Source organism: Trichechus manatus, unplaced genomic scaffold (assembly GCF_000243295.1).
Source record: "Trichechus manatus latirostris isolate Lorelei unplaced genomic scaffold, TriManLat1.0 scaffold00018, whole genome shotgun sequence".
Classification (NCBI taxonomy): Eukaryota; Metazoa; Chordata; class Mammalia; order Sirenia; family Trichechidae; genus Trichechus; species Trichechus manatus.
In genome coordinates, this window is record NW_004443954.1 from 18040815 (window position 1) to 18065008 (window position 24194).

Genomic DNA, 24194 nt, shown 5'->3' on the forward strand with positions numbered 1-24194 from the left:
CATGTTGTGGGGTTGTTAACCACTGTCATAAAACAATATGTGTACTACTGTTTCATGAGAAACTATTTGTTCTGTAAGCCTTCACCTGAAGTACAATTAAGAAAAAAGAAAATTTGTTAATCTCATAGGTGAGATACAATTTCACAGTTTTAATTTGCATTTCTCTAATTATGAGCAACATTTTAATTTTTTTTGGTGAATTGTCTGATCATGTCTTTTTCCACTTTTCCTTTTGGGTTTTTGATCCTTTGTCCTTCAAATTTTAAGAACTGGCCTCATGATCTGTAAAGCTAACGAAGACTGAATATATACACTGGCATTTTATGACAGTTCTTACCATGACTTCTATCAAGTAAGTAATATTATGTAGTATAGACCAATGGAATAGGAGGTGCTCTCCTATGGAGTTAGGCTCTATTTTAATTTAAAGTCCAAAGCATATATAGAATAAACTCTAAGAGACAAAGACAGATACGTTTGCCTGTTTGTATAGTAAATTCTTGTTCATTATGAAATGAGCTTATCTTTATTGTTTCAGCTCATCCAGTCAAATCACAGGCTGCCAACCTCAGAACTGAGCTTAGAGAGAATAAATGTGTTCCAAAACCAGATATAAATCTTTTTTTTGAGTGATTAGACACATTTTGGTATCATCTACATCTCTACCCTCTTGAGTATTAGGAGAAAAATAGGGGCTATTAATCTTGTTAAAAGGCTTTAAAAATATTCTTAAAAACAAACTGTGTATGAAGATCCAATTCAGCTCACATAAACTGTTTAAACTGTATAATTAATTATATGCCACTCTTTCAAAAATTTGCTGTCCATTCAGCTGTCTTAATTCAGAAGACAATACTGTATGAATTTTGGAATGTTACATGTTGAGACATTAAAAGTTGTATTCATTTTTTAGCAATTAACTTTTCTAGCTGTTAAACCTTATCCATAGATACTACACAAATTGACCACAGTATTAAAGATTCAATTACAGGTGCCAATATTACATTATTTGTGATAGTGATAATAAAATGAGCAGAGAATGGAAATCACAGACAGTAACAATTCACTGGCAGTCAATTAACAGAAAGGATTCATAACACACATTCCTTGATGGTAGGTAAGACTTGTAGAGAAGGTGGTAATAAACTATGGAGAAGTCCATCAGTTGCCCTGCTGCCCAAGACTGAGGAAGATTAAGGTTGCTGCAGCAGGAGACGCATTTGAGGGCTCCATCTTTCCTTACAGTACTGTATTAAAATACATGTGCAAGCTTGCTGTTTCAGTTTTGTTTTTACCATTAGCTTCTCTTCTTATTCTTGATTTATAAAAGAATTAGGGGAGACAGCAAGGAAAAGAAACACACTGAACTTCTGGAAAAGTTAATGGCAGTTTGACAGTAACATTTCCAAAGAATTACCCTCTTCTTGGTATATAGCAGAACATACAGTAAAACCTGAGAAAGCCAGAACCTGTTTAAGGCGGAAACCTGTCAAAGAAGGAAAACTCAAAATATTTTCCACTAAAACGAGCGATAGGAAAGTAGTGAGCCTGCACCCCAGCCAAGGCAGAAAACCTGCATGACTTGGAAAAAAAAGGCAGCCTCGGTGAGTCTCGGCTCTCACAGGTTTCACTGTAGTTGTCTTAACTTTCTCTACTCATCAGTCAATAGAAATCGACGGGATCAGTGAATTCGATACAACCACTTTAAGGAAAAATAGTTTATAATAAAAATTTTCATGAAACTAGACTTCCTTTCACTTTTCCCTCTGTCCTCCAGCTACTTAAAAAAATCTTGATAGCGTTAGTTATCTCCCACAAGAGGAACATTAAAGATTTGACAAAGTATTGGTGAATCTGCAAGACAGACCTGTAAAGTTCGAGTCGGTGAGTGAACTGAAAGTAAGTAGTTTTACACTGAGAACTTTTTTATGCCTCCTTACAGTTTAAATGCTCTTTTGTGCTGGTTTAGTAGTAAAAAAACACTTGCTTACATCATCAACAACAAAAACAATTTCAGTGCAGTTAATATAGGGAGTTTTACCACATTTTAGTAATATTTTTTAAAAGGGTAAACGTTAAACATCCTGCCCCTTTTTAACATGTTTAAATAGATGGAAAAGCTACGAATGGACTAAAAAATACATTTTAAGAAAAGACGTGGGCATAATAAAAAAAGAACACTTTTATACATAGGATTTTATTTTGCACTGCTATAACAATTTCATTATAGGTCAAGGGAGAAAAAAGAAAAAAAGGATAAAACCACCACAATGAGTAAATTACTAAAGCTTTTCTACTTTTTTAACAGGATTTTCCATCTGGTAGATTTATTGTCATATCCCTTTCAAAACAGACAAGATGCTTACCATATTTTAAAGTTTATAGGTTGCCACTGAAAGAAAAATTTTACATAGTCACTGTACATTAAGGTTGAAAAACTGTCCTGCATGAAAAATATACTTAGAAATCATATGGATAAAAGAAAAAGAAAACATTATTGTGTTTAAGGAAAGATTAAAGTTCTCATAATGTGCCATCTACACTGGATATTCATTCTTCTTGGAGTTGCTTAGATGTAGGGATTCCTTGCTTCTGCCCTTTGCACTCATTATACTGTGTTTTAAACCAACAGTATTCATTAAGGCAAACAAATCCTTTTCTGAGAGGTCTTAAGGAAATTGTGGACAAACAGCAAACTTCTGGCATTAGAACAGGTTAACACATACACAGCCTTTAGTAATATACATTAAGCTTATTTTTCTTGGACTAGTGACAAGAAAAGATGAACATGCTTGTTAACAATGTCAAAAAGTTTAAAATTCAGCGTCCAAGCAATTCCTAACAATGCTTCTGTAGCTTTAAGCTCTAAACAGTATAGAATTTATGCAAATGCATTAAAGAATTCAAGCTTGGCAAATTACACCCAAGCAGGTTATTAAACTATATATACAGAAAGTAAATGATAAATACAGAATTAAAAGAGTCCTTCTGTTTTTCCTTAAAGCCTTGAAAATGGACAAACTTTTTGAGGACAGTTCTATAATATTAAACATTAGGTAACCACAGGTATTGGGAAACCTAACTACACAAACCAATTTAAAATACTCAAGATGACTTTGTAGTGTTTAATACAATTCAGTTCGTAGTCAAGGGCACAAGACAACGTTTAACAAAAATAATCACATCAATTGACCTAGAAATCAAATGTAAATAGATATGAATACAATCTCCAAAATCTGTCTTTTTTAGTGAACATTAACCATTTATTCAAAGTTATACAAGAATTTGAAGGATTAAAGTCTTCTGTGACATAAAGCCATTTCAAACAGTTTCATGTCTCAGCTGAGCAGGAGGAGAGAGGGTGAAAGAACATTAAGGAGGCCCCATGTGGGCAGCTAGACAGTCAGAACAGACTCAGCAGCAGCCTCCCCCAGCCTGCTGTCCTCCCTGACTGCCTGCGTGTGTTGCATTAGTAGCAGCATGCTGAGGGCCAATTTTAATGCCATTTGCCTGAAATAAAAGAAAAAAGGACAATAAACATAATCGGATGCAACCAGACAGTACAGTTTAATTAGGTTTTTCTAAAAATTCATTTAATTATTAATGACACAATTTTGCCAAATAACTCAGAAAAATACATCATATTAAGTAGATTTTGGCATTAACAAAAAACACAGGTCTTAGGGGATGGTTCCTTCCTTTTAAAAAAAAAAAAAAAAAAAAAACACTGAGGAAATGTTTTTGAAAATAGTTTTTTTCTGTAAACATAAAACTGCTCTAAAAAAGAAAGTCTATTAAAGTGTGAGGGAAAAAGATTCTTTATCATAGCAGATATTGGGGAAATAAAAAATGGGCAGTGTTGCTTTTCAGGGAATTCTCATAATGTAGAAATTGTTTAAAACCATTATTGCAGGTAACCTTTAAAGGATAAAAACATTCAAAGCCTATGCCGCTCTAACACAACGTCAAATCTTTTCTCTAGACAGCATTTCTGTTCCCTGTTCCATCAGCTGTATGCGCTAAGGGCATACGAGTGTTCTGTGTCATCAATAATTTCTATGATCCCCAAAGACATGGCAGCTTGCCAAGAACCCACACACAGAGTAGTTCTTTCATTCATCAAACTCACACTTCTATCTTAACCCTCACTCCCTCAAGTGGATTTTACCTAAAAATACAACACTTTGAGAAAAGTAATACAGTAGCTTCAGAAATTAAGCTCTTAAGGAAACTTTCCGTCACAGTAAACCTCAGATTTATAGAGCTTGGCAGTTGTTCTCAACAGTAGTAGCCTTGGGGTTTCTGGCACTAGCTCCGTATTGACAGCAGCTGATGTGGTTTCTTTTCGCTCCTTTGACTCCTCTTTAATAAAAAGCATGCCCTATGGCTCATTGGTTTTGCCCCCTCTGGGCTGGTAGCAACTTCTTGAGGAATCAAGGAGTCAGACTTGGCATTAGGCCAAATAAATAGCACGGACTGTTGGCTCTTGACAGCATATTACAATCAAAGCTCCATACATAAGGCACAGCAAAGCAGTCAGCTACTATATGAAACTAGACAGAAACAATGAATGTGCCTTTTTAAATAGCAGCCCAATTACTGTTCAATTTATACAGCATTAGCCTCTGAATGGTGTCGCCTTTAAATTAACTCAAGATCTACTGCCATATAATCCAAGAAGGTAAGATTTAGAAACTGTACTACTCCAAATTAAGAGGAATGAGGAAATCGAGTACTTTTTGGAAACCTTCGATAAACTGTTGTTTGTTTTAGCAAAGACCATGAAGGCGAATGACAGAGAGCCCTGCCTATGTGCAGGCCAAGAGACACACGAGCGAAGGCTTTCTAACGTAAGGTTTCCTATCACCAATTTGAAGGAGCCAGGGTTTTTCTCTTGGAAGTAAAAAGTCTTAATATAGAACAGTAAAAATATTTATGTAAAATTAAATAATATGCTACATCCATCTAAATAGGTGAAATGGTAAGGGCAAATGCACAGTGAGGATTCAGGTGAAAACAATAACGTTTGGTAAGCACTCTAAATCACATGCTTTAAAGCTTACATTTGATTCTATCATGTAACTTTACAAAAACCCAATGCCAGTTACATATATTAACCTAGTCTCCTGAAAACCTGCTATGCTATACTGGGTATAATTTCCAAATGGGGTATTTCCCGCTTTCATAACAGACAACAGAGAGAGCATCCTGCATCAGTAACATAGTACATGCATTTACACACTAGAAAATTATTCCCCAAAGCAGATGACACCATATGGGCATGTGAATGAAAGTAGATTTTCACTCTCTTTGGGGGAATTATATTATTTTGCATTGTATGCAATAAATGGATAGGGTCACTTACTTTAATCCATTTTCATAGATCAAGTGACACTCTATTATAACAAACATTTAACTATTATTATTCTACCTATACCAAGTTTTCAGTTAGGTGACAGTAAAATAGTATCACAGGTTCATCTTAGAAATTTAAAAAACAAAGTAAAGTACTCCTGAGGTTCACCCTTTAGCCAAAGATTAGACAGCCCCATAAAACAAAACGAGAGTAAAGGGGCACACCAGCCCAGGGGCAAGGACGAGAAGGCAGGAGGGGACAGGAAAGCTGGTAATGGGAACCCAAGGTTGATAAAGGGAGAGTGCTGACTCATTGTGGGGTTGGCAACCAATATCACAAAACAGTATGTGTATTAACTGTTCAATGAGAAACTAATTTGCTCTGTAAACCTTCATCTAAAGCACAATAAAAAAAAACAACACACACAGGTACTTATACACATACACACAGCTCTAACAAACTAGGTTCCCTAAAGACCACCTTTAAAAAAAAGTAAAATCATGAATCCAAGTAGTAATTAAAATTCAAATCTAAATTAGTATCAGTTAATAATACTTATATGTATGTACCTCGTTATTAATGTCAAACACTCCTTCTTGGATTTTTTCATAAATTTCTTTTGCTGTATTAATAAATGCCTGAAATACAAAGGAGAAACATTGGTTCAAGTTATTTAAAACCACAACAGTAAAAGAACATTATATAAAAACTCTATAAAATGTGTAACCTAGCAGTGTCAGAGGAGGAAAGAGAAACCCTCTACAGCCGCCTCGCTCTGCGGGCCAGGAAGCCCACCACAGCCGTCTCGTGCCAGTCTCCTGGTTTGCTGCTTGTATTGCTAGCGCTGTCGCATGCTCTCTCCAGCGTTACAGCTTTGTTTCCTGGTTCTAGGAGGTTCTCAGCACAAGGACCCGGGTCCAGAGGATATGCTAGGCTCCCAGCTCTTCTTTTTGATAGTAGTGAGGTCCCCCTCAACCTCTGTGAGATTAGCTCTTTTATAAACCTATTCCTCCCACCAAGACCAAAAACTGAGCAATCCCTTTGCAGGACTGTGGTCTAGCAAATCATCAGAACTACAAACGCAGGGTCAGAAAGGCTATATATAAAGAGAAACCCATTACACTGTAAAATGTCTTAACAGTCAACATATAGAAATCAATGCAATACTCCGTATTAACCAAAAAACCCATTGCCATCAAGTCAATTCCAACTCACAGTGACCCTAAAGGACAGAGTAGAACTGCCCCATAGGTTTTCCAAGGAGAGCTTGGTGGATTTGAACTGCTGACCTTTTGGTTAGCAGCCGTATCTCTTAACCACTACGCCACCAGTGTTAAAACACCATGTTAATAAAGGACAAAAACCACGATTATCTCAACAGACACAGAAAATACATGTCTTAGGCTGGGTTCTCTAGAGGAGCAAAAACAGTGAAGCGTATGTATATAAATAAATATATAAGTATTTATTTATATAGAGAGATTTAGTTCAAGGAAATGGCTCACACTTGTGGAGACTGTCAAGTCCCAAATCCCTGAGTCAGATGTCAAGCTGGAGGCTTCTCCTGACTCACATGGTTGCAGGGGCTGATGAACCCAAAATTGGGAAGTCAGACGGTAGGCTGCTGGCTCGTGGGGCGGCGGGAGCTGGTGAATCCCAAAATCTGCGGGGCAGACCTCAGGCTACTGGCTCAGATCAGAGGATGATGAGTTGGATGCAGGACCCAAAGAGAGCGAGCTCTGCCAAAACATCTATGTATGTTGGATGCAGGCCACACCCTCAAGGAAATTTCCCTTTCAACTGATTGGCTGCTCACATCAGATCTCAAAATGGAGGATGATTACATAATACCTCCCAAACGACTGAGAATCATGGCCTAGCCAAGCTGACACATAATGTTAACCATCACAAAACATTTGACAAAATCCAACACCTCTTCATGATAAAAACATTCAACGAAATTGAAATAGAAGGGACTCTCCTCAACATGATAAAAGGCATCTACTTAAACCCACAGCTAACATCATAATTAATGGTGAAAGACTAAAAGCTTTCCCCCCTAAGATCAGGAACAAGGCAAGAATGTATGGGAATGCTTATAAGCATTATTAGCAGCGCTGGTCACAACAGCTAAGAAGCAGAAACAACACAAACATCCATCACCTAATGAATTAAAAACAAAATGTGGTATGTATGTACAACGGCATAGTATTCAGCCATAAAAAGAAATGAAGTACTGATTCATGCTACAATGTGGACGAAACTTGAAAACATGATGCTAAGTGAAAGAAGCCAGACACAAAAGGCCACATATTGTATGATTCCATTTACATGAAATGTCCAGAATAGGCAAATCCATAGATAAGAGAAAGTAGATTAGTGGTTGCCAAGGGCTGGGGGAAGGATGGACAGTGGGGGAAAAGGTAGAGTGAGTGTTAGTGGGTACCGGGTTTCGTTTTAGGATGATGATCATGTTCTGGAATTAGACAGTGGTGATGGTTGCACAACTTTGTGAATACACTAAAAAGCACTGAATTGTATACTTTAAATGGGTGAATTTTATAGTACATGAATTATATCTGAAAAGAAAAATTACAAGGTGGAAACAGCACACATGAGAAAAACATGTGAACTAGGTAAACTGCACAGCCTTCCATGCTGAAACTAACTTGCTTTTGGAGGACACCGTTCCATATAAGATCCTTTTTGCCATGACAATGAATTACTTAATACACAGTTTAAGATAGAAAAAAATCTAAGGATGTTTATTATAAAGAGATAACAGTAAGCTCAACTTCTATGTCACATTCTATCCCATTATAGTATACTATTAAATTGACAAAAAAAATTAGTGCTAGAACACTGTAGGCCAAGTTAAGCCTCTAAATACTAACATTAATCCATAAGTCGTATACATTCATGTAATATATAAGTATATATTTATATGTATTTATGTACTATGTAAATGTTATATAAATACTGTCAATGGTAAAGAAGTATATAAATTCAGATAGGTTCTGAACTATATTCGAGAGATCACAGATAACAGTACTAATCAATGTTGTGAGATTCTCTTCATTTAGCATTCTATGAAAATTCATAAAAGATGCTATTCTTTGCAGTTGCCCAGTACCACTGACACAGACCAAATTCAAATTTTAAAAAGTAAACAAGGTTCATGGAAAGAAACAAATCATACCTTTCATCTCTTTCTACCCTGGAAACATTTGACTGCTGAACTTGCCACTAGAGCTTTTGTTTCCTAATTAACAGGACTGATATGTTTTCACCTTTAAAGGCCTTACAGCTCCCCAGAGTAATCAATCTACTGCAGCTCAATTACTGCACCAAGCACACACCAGTCAGTGAAGAAGACGCGAACGACTGTGGCAGGAGCAGAGATATGAATATGCATAAACTCTAAGTGGCTGATCGAATCATCACAGAGGGTCATGAGACTTTGCAGCAAAATAATGAGAAGAATTAATCACTGCAGATTCACCAGGCACTTATTAGGAAGCAAGTGCGTTTTTCATGTATGTACTGGAGTTAGAGTGAAGGAGAAATTGGCTTTCAGCCAATTATGAATTGATTCACATGCCTCAAAACTGAAGTTATCCCTTTAAAGAAAAAACTTAACTTTATTTCCAATAATATGTCAATTACTATGATGACCTTAGAAACCAGGCTAACTAAAGATTGAAGCCAACAAATTCACAAATCCATGGGGCTGGAGTTCCTCACAGGGCATCCACGGTGCACATCTCACTGGAACATTAGAACAGGTCCCATCAATGAGTTGTAACTTCATACAAACAAGCACTTATATTACAGAAGTTATTATTAAATGTGCCAATTTATGTAACTAAATTGCCCTTTTGCAAATCTGTTGATGAATTACTTTTAAAACCTGGCTTAAGAAAGCTATGCTACATAAAACTTCACAAGCCAGTACTAATTTTGTTACATAAATAGTATTTAACACTTCATTAACTAAGCACCTTCAAGCTTAGCTGTAACTGATGAATTTAAGACGTATTTTATATTTGAAAGACATGTAATAATTTCATCACAACTGAAATAAAACAAATGATTGTATTTTCTTTCACAATTCCTATCATCTCTATGAAGTAGTCTTTGGACAACACTGTATTCACTTGTCATCCAACCTGTCTGAATGTATATTAAAGACATTAAAATATTTTCTACCCCTCTGAGCAAATTATAGAAAAAGTACCATATAAATGGAATGTTGTATACACTTCATGGCAAAAATTCACATTTGACATATGTTACTAAATATATAATGATTAATTTTAATGCATCCTTAGAATTTAAAACATGACAAATTTAGACATAAGTATACCTGTCTGAAAACTGTGTGGCTATGGACTGGAACTGTTGAGTTCCCAAATGTAATGAATATTAACCAAATACTGTTAGGGCTTATTAGAGATCAAAGGAAACTTCTAAGAGCCTTGGGTATTGCAGACAATACCTGCCCATTTATGTCAGAAAAAATTTCAAGAACTCTAAAAGAGATGTATATCTATTGTAATAACCGCTCATTTCCTGCTATTCATTAGAAACTAATGCCCATATATATTTTTTCAAGATAGAAATGCTTCTAATACATCTTTAGACTGTCAAATTTTTCTGGACATATATAATATATAAAAATACATTTTAAATATCTCAGTGCAGTACTAATATGTCCTTCACAGAATTTGTTTAATTTGAATGGCTGATCTGTTCTCTTAAAAATACTTCATAAGTTATTACTTTTGAATCTCAAATGCCTAGCACAATACCTAAGACAGAGTAGGCATTTAAAAAACCTTTATTAAATGCCATTACCCTCAGCAAGGAAATATCTTCAGGGTATGCTAAGCTTACATGAAGTTTCATTTTCTTTATGTGTACCATCTCTTTGGGGGTAAGCTCTTAAATTTAAGACTTACTTAAAGGGCAAGACTTAAGTGGCATGTACTAGGTAAAACAGATCTAGATCATAATGTCCTCTTACAGGAAAAAGGCTAAAATTACTCTTATTATTTAAACCAAGTTGATTATTTTAAACAAATGTGCCTCAGTTTTTATTTTCAACAGTTATAGGATAATAACGAAATTCAATAAAACTTATCTATAGGTCAGTGATCTAATAACCTGAAATACCTCTGGAACACAGAAAAACAACTTAGAACAGTGGCAACAACAGGTGAACTAAACAGATACTACAAAGCCTTTATCGTGAAAGTCGTGCTTTGACATAACTCTTTAACTCAAGATTCCTACAAATTTTAGATCTAATTTTAAACAGTTTTATTTTTATATTTCCCAGGTTACAGAAGAAAACTCTGAGAGGGAGGGGAAGGAGAAAGAGAAAGGGAAAGGTGTAAGGGCGCATCAGTGTGGTGGCTAAGAGGGGATGAGACTGCAGTATCGGGGAAGGGCCGACAGGGGGAGCCTGACGACTCAGGCCCGCGGACCGCAAGAGGGGAGCAGGAGACTCCTAAGAGCAGAGTACAACTGCGTTGATGATGGTCCCACGTTACCAAGGAGAGAGGGACACAGCATTTGCTTTTTAACATAAAAAATGCAGAATAAATTTTTGAAAAGCTTTCATCAAAATTTTTTACAAGTGTTGTTGTTGAACAGGGTCAGATTTTGTAACCTGGGAAATCCACACATCTGGAACACTTAATTTCTTATTATCAGCTAAATGAACTAAGCTGATAGTATAGCCACCATCAATTTTTAGTATTAGTTAATGCAGTCCTTTTAAAAATTGATTTTTCAAACATGAAATCTTAAAGCCCATTATCGGTCTTGTGCCATAAGTAAGAGCGTTATATTCACTTATACTCCACATTTCAAATAGTGAAAGTTGAATGTTAATAGGTTATAGAAAAAAAAATTGCTGAGGAATTGATATTCTCTCTGTTATCAAATGATTTCACTATTAGTACTGTGAAACCAACAGTATCTAGGAAGATCCATGATTATGAAGGCTTCTTTACAGCCAACTTCTCTGTGGGCCTCCTGCTGTCCCACCGCTGCCCAAGTCCTGGATCGGAAGGCTGACTCTGTCTTCGTTTTACCGCCAGCCCTCCTCCTTGGCCCGACCTTGATTAATTGCCATGCTCAGTCTTTCACCTTCATTTTCCTCATTAGCCATTAGTTCTCTCGCCTTCCACCCCGACACTAATCTTTCAGTCCTTGGCAGCAGTTATCTGAATGGTACTGACAGTACGTAAACTTAAGCAAATTTAAGAACCTCAACAGCACAAAATAAGGAGCTCTGGTGGTGCAATGGTTAAGAGCTCAGCTGCTAATCAAAAGATCTATGGTTCAAACCCACCAGCAGCTCCACAGGAGAAAAGACCTGGCGATCCGCTCCCATGAAGATTACGTCCTAAGTAACCCTACGTGGCAGTTCTACTCTGTTATATAGGGTTACTATGAGTTGGAATTGACTTGACGGCACACAACAACACAGGACAAAATTAAAATAACCAAAAAAAATACATAAAGGCATTATAATTCAAATAAATATTTGGCTATCAGGAAAAAAAAAATCCACATGCTGATGTATCTCTTACATATCATTTGACATTTACCCAACAGCACCTATTGAATTGTTACCACGTATTCAGAATCTCTCTAGATACTACAGAAGATACAAGGAAGAAGAGGAAGACAGAGTTCCTACTGTTAATTAACTAAAACAATTTAGGTGGGAGACTCTAAATACAAGGGCTTACGTCTTGCTTAAAGATGCAGGAAAAATAAACTTTCTGCACTAATGAGTAGAGACAGAGACTGTGTTCCAGGCAGACCTGGGGCGGGTATAGTGGAACGCCATCGACAATGTGTTAAAAGGCCCTTCAAAGCCAACTAGAAAGAATACAGGCAAAGGTGAACATGATTGAGTAGTTTAATTATTATTATGGTTTAACAGTTTTTAAAGGCAAAATACTGAAAATAAATTCCCTTACGGTCTTCAATAGACTAACATTCAAACTATTTCCTTATGTAACATGCTGCCACCTGGTGGCAAGACAGAAATTACAGGATATGCTAGGCAAGACTTCGAAATAACGAATCAAATATTTTGGACAGTTTTGTTTAAACATCATGAACAGATGCTAAAGAACAAGGTATCTTGTAAAATAAGTGACTTACTAGTTTTCTCTCAGAATTGGGAAACATGAGGTAACTAGAAAGTTGTTTAATTTTCTTCTCAATTGCTAATCAATTCTATGTATCAGTATCCATTTACCTAAGCTAATAACAACTAACATTTACTGAGTACTTACTATGTGCAAGATACAATGCTAAGTTATTTACATGGGTTTTCATTATTTCTGAAAAGAAATTGAAAATATGTATAAAAATAAAATTAATTTTAATGTCTTTCATTTGGTTTCAAGAAAATTACTTATGGGATGAAGTTATACCTGTAAAACTAGCAGGCTGGCTAAGGGTGGGGCCTCTGGAATCAGACTGTGTAGGTTCCAACTCTAGCGGCAGCTCTTACTGTGCTGCTTTAAACCGAAACCAAATCTGTTGCCATCCAGTCGATTCTGACTCATAGCGACCCTACAGGCAAGAACAGAACTGCTCCATAGTTTCCAAGGAGCAGCAGGTAGATTCAAACTGCTGATCTTTTGGTTAGCAGCCATAGCATAACAAAACTCTTAACCACTGCGCCACCAGGGCTTCTTTAGACCATTACTTTACCTCTCTGTAAAATAAGGATGATAATGGTACTACTTCAAGGATTGTTGTGAGGATTAATATAAAGCACAGTGCTGGCACACAGTTAAGTACTCAATGCATGCTAGCTTTCACCATCAAGAACGCTTGGGTGCGATGGTCTACGGGGAAGACTATGAGAAGGCAGTGCAGGTAGGTCCTAAATGTGAATGTGCCCTGCAAACACTGCTGCGCAAGAACGAGGGAATTAGTGATCTTCAGTCCATCCAAATATCTTAAATAAACAAAATTAAAACATTAAAAAAGTAAATTAGCAACACATAATGTGCACAGTGAGCCCTAAAGAGTAAAATATACCGAGGCAGGACCTAAATATTATGCAAAAATAGGAAAATCCTGTGAAAATACTGGACTAGAATTTGAGATTAGGAAGTGTAAATACGAAACTCCTTCAAATTCTGCGACTCTAAAATGTTCTAATTTTATGTGATTTAGCTCTAGTGGCAGAGGACTCATACATCATCCAATATGGTGGCTTTCAAATTATATTTCATGGAATTCTGCAGGGGTCATGCCTTGGGGAGGAGTTAGGAAGAAGGAGACAGCCCAAGGGAAGGGAGCCAGGAAACTACTTCCTCCTCTTACTCCCTCATTCTCCACAGCATCCCTGCTTTCAAAGTAGAGCAGTTCTGTTTTTATCTCTTTCATACACAGTTCCCTTGTGTTTCACTGGAAGAAAAGAACTCCATAGCTAATTCTACTGATCTACAATAACTTTCGTTTTATAGGTATAATTACGTTGCAAGGAGGAGAAATTACTTGCCCAAGTCCACACACAACTGTAGCAGAGGCAGGATCAAAATCTAATATTCTTTCCACTACATTAATCTTCCCTTTATTAGGAGTACTTATCTTGAACTCAAGTCAGAGGAATTTTCAATTATTTTATGTTGCGGTTAAAATTGAACATAAAAAGTACATATTTCACACATCCTTCAAAATCGTTCTACGCAGAAATTATTTTGGATATCTAGGATTCTTTTGGAGGTATACAGAATTTGTAGAGAAACAGGGATCAAAGAACCTTGTCTTCCAGGGTAAAGAGTTTGATTCTGAAGATGTGGGAAACCATTACATGATTTTAATAAAACTGGAGAGTGACATCCAATTTTCATTTTTAAGAAGACCTTTACAGGCAACAGTGTGGAGAATTGAAAAATGAAGACAAGGAGTCCAATTAGGAGGCAATTACAGTAGAGGACAATTTGGAGAAATATTTGACAGACAGAAAAAACAAAACAATGGGTAGAAAGTAACATATTAATTGAATAAACGAATGTGAAGAAGCAAGGCAAAAGAACACTACAGGATGCCTTTTTTTAATTGCAGTGAAAATACATACAACAAAAACATACGGCAATTCAACAACTTCTACATGTACAATTCAGTGACAGTGATTCCATTCTTCAAGTTGCACAACATTCTCGCTATCTTTTTCCAAATTATCTCACCACCATTGACATACATTCAATGCACCCTAATCCTCACAACTAGACCAATAAGCAACATTACAATAAATGGAGGAAATACTGAAGTTGTCAAAGATTTAATTTTACTTGGCTCTACAATCAATGCTCACAGAAGCAGCAGTCAAGAAATCAAATGACGTATTGCACTGGGCAAATCTGCTACAAAAGACTTCTTTAAAGTGTTAAAAAAGCAAAGATGTCACTTTGAGGACTAAGGTATGCCTGACCCAAGCCACGGTATTTTGAATCGCTTCATATGCATGTGAAAGCTGGACAATGAATAAGGAAGATCAAAAAAGAGTTGATGCATTTGAATTATGGTCCTGGTGAAGAATACTGAATATACTGAATATACCATGGACTGCCAAAATAATGAAGAAATCGGTCTTGGAAGAAGTACAGCCAGAATGCTCAAGGGAAGGTGGCAAGACTCCACCTTACGTACTTTGGACACGTTATCAGGAGGGACCAGTGCCTGGAGAAAGACATGATGCTTGGTAGCGAGTCAACAAAAAACAGAAAGACCCTCAAAGAGACGGACAGACACAGTGGTTGCAACAATGGGCTCCAACACAGCAACAACTGTGAGGATGGCAAAAGACAGGGCAGTGTTCTGTTCTGTTGTACACAGAGTCACTGTGCATCAGAACTGACTCAACCTCACCTAACAACAACGATGCACCCTAAGCATAAACTCCCTCTTTCCTCCCACTCCTAGTAATCAATAATAATTTTTTGTTCCTACATATTTGCTTATTTCAAAGAAGTGAGATCATAGTTATTTGCCCTTTAGTGACTGACTTCTTCTGCTCAGCATAACGTTTTCTAGGTTCATCCATGCTATGGCATATATCAGGACTTCAATCCTCTTTACGGCTGAGTAATATTCCATTGTGCGTAACCACCACATTTTGTTTATCCATTCATTAGTTGGACATGTCTGTCATTTCCAGTTTTTGTCTATTGTGAGCAGTGCTGCCAACGAACACTGGTGTCCATGTGTCTGTGTTGCTGCTTCAGGTCTTTTAGGTATATATCTAAGCGTGGAATTGCGGGTCATTTGCAGTTGTATGTCAAACGTTGGAGGAACCGCCAAACTGTTCTGCACCATCTTACATTCCCACCAGCAGAGGAGGGTTCCTGTTTCTCCATAACCTCGCCAACACCTAATATTTTTTTTGATCATTGCCATTCTAAATAGGGTAAGACGATTTCTCACTGTGGTTCTCATTAGCATTTACCTCTCCCTAATGGAGTCCTGGTGGCACAGTGACTAAGTGCTCAGCTGCTAATTGAAGGGTCAGTGGTTTGAACCCACCAGCTGCTTTATGGGAAAAAGATGTGGTGGTCTGCTTCCGTAAAGACTACAGCTTTGGAAACCCTATGGGGCAGTTCTACTCTGCCCTACACTGTGTGTGGGAATCGACTCCACAGCATACAACAAAAAAAGAGGCTAATGATTTTGAGCATCTTTTCATGTGCTTGCTGGCCATCTGAATATCCTCTTCGGTGGACTGTCAAAGTTCTTTGCCCATTTTTTGACTGGGTTGTCTTTCTGTTGTTAAGTTTTAGAAGTATTTTACATATTTTGAATATTAGACCCTTATCAGATATATACCAAAAAAATCCATACCTGTTGCTGTCGATTTGACCCTACAGGACAGAGGAGAACTGCCTCATAGGGTTTCCAGGGTGTGATCTTTACAGAAGCAGACTACCACATCTTTCTCCCGCAGAATGGCTGGTGGGTTCAAACAACCAACCTTTCGGTTGGCAGATGAGCACTTAACCACTGCACCACTACCACTCATTTATCAGATACGTGCTTCCCCCAAACTTCTCCCAATCTGTAGGCTTTCACTTTTTTGATAAAGTCCTTTGATACATAAAAAGTATTTAATTTTTATGAAGTCCCTTTCCATTTATCGAGGAAGAAAGATATGGCAGTCTGCTTCCCTAAAGATTTACAGCCTTGGAAACCCTATCGGGCAGTTCTACTCTGTCCTATAAGGTCTCTATGGCTCGAACTTGACTTGATGGCAATGGGTTTGGTCTCATTTATCTATATTGTTTTTTGATACTCATGCTTTAGTTGTCATATCTGATAGTCGATCACAAAAAACTAGGTCCCACCAGCTTTGCCCCTACATTTTCTTTTAAGAATTTTATGATTTTAGTTTTCACATTTAGGTCCTTGATCCATTTTGAATGTTTCTGTATATGATGTGAGGGCTGGATCCTGATTCATTCTTTTGTTATGTGGAAATCCAATTTCTCTAGCACCATTTAAGAGACTGCCTTTCTCACTGGATGAATTCAGCACCCTTGTCAAAAATCAGCTGACCATAGTTTTATTTCATGCATGGTTTTACTTCTGGGCTCTCAATTCTATTCCATTGGTCTATATGTTAATTATTATACCAATTACTATGACTTCATAGTATATTTTGACATCAAGAAGTGAGCATCCTACTTTATTCTTCAAGATTGCTTTAGCTATTTGGGGTCCCTTGCCCTTCCATATAAATTTGAGGACTGGCTTTTCCATTTCTGTCAAAAATATTTTTTTTTTCATTTTTCTAAAATTATTTCAAAATATTACAAACATACAAAAAAGGATAAAGTAGAATGAAATACATGTACCCACCACCTTGTTTCAAAATACAGTATTTCGGCATTTTTGCTTTACATCTTCTTAAATAAAAATTAAAAATACAGTTAAAATGCCCTTCCCTATTTCACTTCTCTTCCTCAGAGGTAACCACTGTCCTAAAATGTTATGTATCATTTCCATGCATATTTTTATATTTTCATAATATACACAGGTATCTACAAACAACAGATAACGCTTTTATTTGTAAGTATATGGCATCATACTCTACGTATTCTTCTACAACTTGCTTTTTGCATTCAATGTTATATATTTTTTTAGATCTGTCCATGTTGATACATGTAGTTTTCTTTTTTGCTTAAATTATTTATTCTCGTTGTTGTTAATATACACAGCAAAACATACACCAATTCAACAATTTCTACATGTACAACTCAGTGACACTGATTAGATTTTTTGAGTTGTGCAATCATTCTAACCCTCCTTTTATGCGTTGTTCCTCCCACATTAACATAAACTCACTGTCCCCTAAACTTCTCATCTAATCTTTCCAGTTGCTGTCAATTCAATCCCATACAGACAGATCTTGAAAAAGAATAATGTTCATGGCATTTTTTTTAAGATAAACTAGATTTCATTGAAATTTAAAATGTCTGCTCAAAAACAATATATTTTAATTTTATTGTGTTTTAGGTGAAAGTCTACAGTTCAAATTAGTTTCTCGTTCAAAAATTTACACATTGTTTTGTGACACTGGTTGCCATCCCCACATTGTGTCAGTGATCTCGCCCTTTCCCTTCCCACCCTAGGTTCCTCGTGTCCATTCGTCCAGTTTTCCTGTCCTGTTCCGCCTTCTCATCTTGCTTTTGGGCAAGTGTTGCCCATTTGGTTTCACATACTTGACTGAACTAAGAAACACACTCCTCAAGTGTGTTACTGTTCGTTTTATACGCCTGTATAACCTTTGTCTGAAAAGTGGACTTCAGGCGTGGCTTCAGTTCTGCATTAGCAGGGTGTCCGGGGGCCAGAGTCTCAATGGTTCCTCTAGACTCTCTCAGACCAGTAAGTCTGGTCTTATTTTGTGAATCTGAATTTTGTTCTACATTTTTCTCCCACTCTGTCCAGGACCCTCTATTGCGATCCCTGTCAGAGTGGTTGGTGGTGATAGCCGGGCACAATCTAGTTCTTCCGGGCTCAAGCTAATGTAGGCTGTATTTCATGTGGTCCTTTAGTCCTCTAGACTAATATTTTTCTTGTGGCTTTGGTTTTCTCCATTCTCCTTTGCTCCAGATGGGATGGGATTAATAGATGTATCTTAAACGGCAGCTAGGAAGCTTTTAAGACCCCAGGATGCTACCCGTCAAAGGAGGATGTAGAACATTTTCTTTATAAACTGTTTTTTGTCAATTGACCTAGATGTTCCCCAAGACCATGGTCCCCAGCGCTCAGCCCCAGTAACTTGGTCCTTCAAGGTGTGTGGATGTGTCTAGGAAGCTTCTACGACTTTGCACAAGGCAGATATTCTTTACAAGTTAAACTATTGTTTGGTTTTAAGACTTCAGGGATATTTTAGGTTTATGGTTTAAAGACTGTCTCAGGGCAATAGTTTCAGGGGTTTATCCAGCCTCCAGAAAGTCTGGAGTCCATGAGAATTTGTAATTCCATTCTGCATTTTCCCTTTTGTGATCAGGATTCTTCTATAGAATCTTCGATCAAAATGTTCAGTATTGGTAGCCAGCACCCGCCAGTTCTTCTGGTCTCATGGCAAAGCAGGCAGTTGTTCATGGAGGCAATTAGCCACACATTCCATTTCCTCCTCCTATTCCTGACTCTTCTTCCTTTGTTGCTCCAGGCAAACAGACACCAACTGTTGTGCCTTGAAAGGCCTCCTGCAAGCTTTTTAGAAACCCAGGCACTACGCAACAAACTAGGAGACAGAAAAGAAGCACTAAACACGCTAATAGACCAATTAATTGGGATGGCCCATGAAACCATGACCCTAAATCTCTAAACCGAGGAACCAAATCCCATGAGATGCTTGACTGTATATAAGCAGCCTCAGCAACTACCTTTTTTTCTGGTCATTGTTGTAAATATAACACAACTTTTGTCGATTTTTTAAAGGTGTACAACTTACTGATGTTGGGATTTTGATGGAGATTGCACTGAATTTATAGATCGCTTCGGGCAGTATTGACATCTAACCATATTAAGTCATCCAATCCATGAACATGGAATGTCCTTCCATTTATTTAGGTCTTCTTTGTTTTATAGTTTTCTATATACAGGTCCTTCACCTTCCTAGCTAAATTTATTCCTAGTTACTTTATTCTTTTAGATGTTACTATAGAAGACTTCTAATTTTCTTTCTGGATTGGGTGGCAGTGCTCACTAACCTTAAGCACTAAGAAGGAAAAGCAGGTTTGCAGAATAGAGTAGGGTAAACGGCAGTTATCCAGTTCAGTCTGAGTATGCTAAAAAACTGGCAGGGTCTGAGGACTGGTCAAGCAGAACTGTCCCAGTAGCAGCTGTAAATGCAAGGTGAACTCTTGGACTAAGAATGGTCCCAGAAATCATGGATTTAGCTGACATCTCAACATGGTAAAAAGAGCTGGTAAGGGAGCCTGGGATGGCTGGAGAAGCACAAAGGGAGAAGAGAGAACAGTGTCACGGAGCTAATGAAGAAGAAAGTTTACAGAAGAGTAGTCGAACTGAGGGACTGTTTAAGGTAAGAACAGAAAAGCATTCCTTAGGTAGATGATGACCTTGACCTTTTGAAGGTATGGTGGAGGAGGTCAGAACGTGAACTGAGGTGAAAAAGCAGGAGGAAATGGAGATAGCTTTTACTAGAAGGTGGAAGGGAGCATATTGAGAACTGGGAGCGATAGGTTTTTATTTTAAGATGGCTGAAACAATTATATAATTATATACTAAGAAGCAAGAATCAACAGAAAAGGAGAGGATGAAGATAACAAGGTTTGAAGGAATGATGTCTCTGGGGAGATGAAAAGGGATAGTACTCTGTCAGGTTCTTCTGTTGGGTAACAAAGCTGACTAGGCTTCTCTATCGCCTCTATAGCTCCATAGAGTGATTCCTCGATCAGCAGCACTGACATCACTTGGGGGCTGGCTAGAAATGCAGATACTCAGGCCACACCCCAGATGTACTGAACTGGAACCTGCATTTTAACAAAATACCTAGGTGATCTGTATGCACAGAAATGTTTGAGAAGCACTACTCTAAAGTACAACTCATTAAAAATATATACATATTTTGGAGATATTCTGAGCTTAAGAAAAACCTCTTTTAGTCTCCAGTCTCTTTCCCCTTGACTTATACACTACTGTGAAGTACGAGAATAAGCAAAATAAAAAAGACATCAGTCCTTCTTAGAATTCCATGGTATGTTAACAGTGTTATGCCTCTCTCTCCTCAATTCCACGGCTAAATAACATTTGGAAAACTCTTGGTTAAATCAGTAAGCAAGTTTCTTAACAGTGGGTTCTCAGAGACTAATACGCTATTATGAACTCTGGTTTTCTAAAAGAGGGACATATTACAGCTTTTCTGAAACTCTTTTGACCATGGGACCCTATCTAGAAATGGTCATATTGATTAAAGCTCCTCAAAAAAGAACAGAATAATCTTCATTACTGTTATTCTGTACTGTGAATATAAAATTAAAGAGGAGTAGATGGGGAACAGGAACACTTTGGCTAGAGTCCTCTATGTAAAATGGATAATGTATGTGAAAGAACTTAAGACAAAGTGCCATATGAATATACGACTATATTATTTTTTTTAGGTACTTGATATGTTTTAATCATTTGAAAAGACTTGTGAAAGAAATTTTCCACGTTACAAGCCACTCTTCTAAACGCTGACATCACATATATGCCACAGTGATCATCTGATTCCAAGGACATGAGAAAGAGGTATGGATCCTGTGGGGAGTCAGGGCAGTGAGCACAGAGACATGGTTTCCTGGTCCTCAATGACCTTCAATCTCAGTTGAAAACATAAGGGTTAACAATTTGAACAAAGGATCAAGATTTTGATTTCAAAAAACATATGTAAAAACTTAATCTTCAGAAATATTTGTTGCTGATCATATGGTTGATTCTTATTTCTTTATCAACAAAATCTTTAGTACAAATGGAAGTCAAAAGATTTTTTTTTTTTTTGGGTCAATCAGAGGTAAAAGAGTCTAAACATCACTTTTCTAACATAAAATGTGATTAACTCCATAAATGCTAGGCACATTCAGCATGAATACTACTTGAATAAATAACAGGCCACACAGGCCACTAAAGAGTTTCTTTCTCTATGCTGTGAGGCCAAATATATGTGCATAACATCCAAAATAGTACATGTAAAAAATCAATAATGGGAATTGAAAATGTAAACAGTGAGTTCAGGTCTCCTGTTATTGGGATTACCCAATAGACAAGAATATTTTGATTGAAATTAGCCTTTTGATTTTGTTGACATTTAGGAGATAAACTCTAGGGGGGTATTTCTACTATCACATTTATGAGCTTATTTCCTCAGTGAAATAACGAAAAGAATAAAATGATAATAGCATGTTTGCAGCCATCTCAACTTAAATAAAATAGGTTAAAACGCATTTCATAGAACAATGAATCTCCTTAATAAAATTTGTAACTTGGAATTATAAACTATAATTTGGAACCAAATATATTTAAATACTTGAATACCACAGAGGTTTGCTAACACAGAGAGGTTTTATATGGAGAAAGCTTTCTATGTTTGTGTGTGTGTATAATGTCTGTGTGTGTATATACTGTTATTATTAATATATCAGGAGCCCTGGTGGCGCAGTGGTTAAGAGCTCAGCTGCTAACCAAAAGGTTGGCAGTTTCAATCCACCAGCTGCTCCTTGGAAACCCTATGAGGCAGTTCTACTCTGTCCTATCGGGTCACTATGAGCTGACACTAACTCAATGGCAGTGGGTTTGGTTCAACATAATTTACCTTTAAATAGTTTATATTTTTAAAAAAGGCTTTAAGAGAGTTTTCTTAACGCGTGAGCTCCACAACGTATATACAAGAGCCAAAAATCTGTGAGGAATGGAATAATTCCCAATAGAACATGCAAAAAGAGGACAACAACCTTCTGTAAGTTGTCCAAACACCAACTACCACTCTCACTAGATGACGAGGATGTGTGATTAGGGTACATGCCTTACTCTTTAATCTCCTACCACTCACACCTCTCACAGAGGAAGGTCCTCCGAGTTCAGTGAGTAAGCATAAGAAGGACTCCTGTCTAAATCCACAGCCCAGGTTCCTACTCACTGTGTTAAACTGCCTCTCTCATGGAGTTTTGTTAATCCTTCTAAGGGAGAACAGGATGGCATAATTAGGCAAACTTGAGTCATTGAAAAGCAAACACATAGGTATAGCACTTAGAACAAAAGTTTACCAAATTAACTGTTATTTCTCTAATAACAACCAACATCTCCAAGTCCAAGGGTTAACTCCAAGTCCAAGCTCAAGAAACTAAAGATTCTGTAAAATTAACATATTTATCCCTCTCATTCCAGCAGGCTACTGTTTAAATTCACTTTCAGTTCAATTCCTAGAGATAGAATGTTGTAATTTTTTCAGTTGGATAGTTTGTCACTGAGGTCTTGGCTCCCTGCCACAGGATCTAGAATGGAGTGCCTATCACAAAGCAGATGTTGGTTTGGTTCTCCTTCTTCCGACTTCTGTAAGTAGGAAAAACATTTTTAACTAGTCATCTTCTGACTCACAAAAAATAAACTAAATGCTTGCTTTTCAACATTAATTGCTGAACGAAATAAAAAAGGATGGTATTCAGACTTAATATTAGATACTACTAAGGATTTTACTACTGCTAAGTTTGTTAGGTATGATAATGGTATTGTGGTTATATTTTTTTTAAAAATTACTGCTACTGAAATATGTAGAGATGAAAAATGCTTGGAATTTGCATTAAAAAAACAGGGTACATAAAACAAGATCATCAAAACGGTAATAATTTCTATAGCATTTCTATATACATTTATATTTTTAAATGGTAACATGGCTTAAACTGACTTAAAATAGTGGCTCAATCAATTTTATTATGAGCTTGCCAAAATGCTTTAATATTGGTGATACAGAAAAATAATGGATAAAAATGTACTGTCATACAAATGCCCTCTACTTAATGGTGTACTAACTGTGCATTAAAGCCTGACATGCATAGAGATTTGAATGAACTTTATTTATTTAGCTCATATATTAAAGTACACAAAGTTTAATGTTCAGCCTACTTCTGGAGTTCTAGATGAAACACTCAGCAGTATCTTCTACCCAGGTCTTTCTAATTCCATATAGCCTAGCTGTCTTCTTTATGAATATTAGTATAATTTCACCTTCAACTACTTCTGAGAAATGATATTAAGAAAGTCTATGCATCGTAAAAATCTCAACATTAACCCCATTATTTGTTAGGCAAATGCTAACCATGTAAAATTTAGCATAGAGGGAACTGGTTGTTATATAAGATTTTTTTATAACATTTTGATGTGTGACAAAGAGATTCATGAAAGGGCCATAATTAATAACTAATAAATTAATAATTAAAAAATTTAAAAGTTTTCTTCATGAATTCTAAAAAATATAATTATGCTTTTATAAGCATATTCCATATTCTCATATTAATATTTTATTATAATTATGAGGTTTCTTAATTCTGAATTTTTATTTTTTAAATTGCCATTGTAGTGCTAAAGAACAGGTTAAATTTAACCAGTTTAAGTTGTCTTACTTGATTATTATTATTTTTTGATTAAGCTTTTTATACTGATATAATTGTAGGTTCACATGAAGGCATAAGAAATAATACAGGAGAGATCATATATACCCTTTACTTGATTTCCCTCAATGGTGATATCTTGGAAAACTATAGGATACTGGCGCAACTAAAACACTGACATTGGTACAGTT

The 24194-nt window shown here is 36.6% G+C and overlaps 1 protein-coding gene across 1 annotated transcript in view; it reads right to left on the reverse strand.

The window, feature by feature from the left end:
• Positions 1-3247: 3247 nt before the first annotated feature.
• RAB2A (RAB2A, member RAS oncogene family) overlaps positions 3248-24194 on the reverse strand; it is a 109348-nt gene continuing 88401 nt past the window's right edge. Inside the window, exons 7-8 of the mRNA XM_004372568.2 lie at positions 5926-5994; positions 3248-3510 (exon numbers count right to left, since the gene is read on the reverse strand). Coding sequence (XP_004372625.1) covers positions 3415-3510; positions 5926-5994 — 165 coding nt within the window. The 3' untranslated portion in view covers positions 3248-3414. The remainder of the gene's footprint in view (positions 3511-5925; positions 5995-24194) is intronic.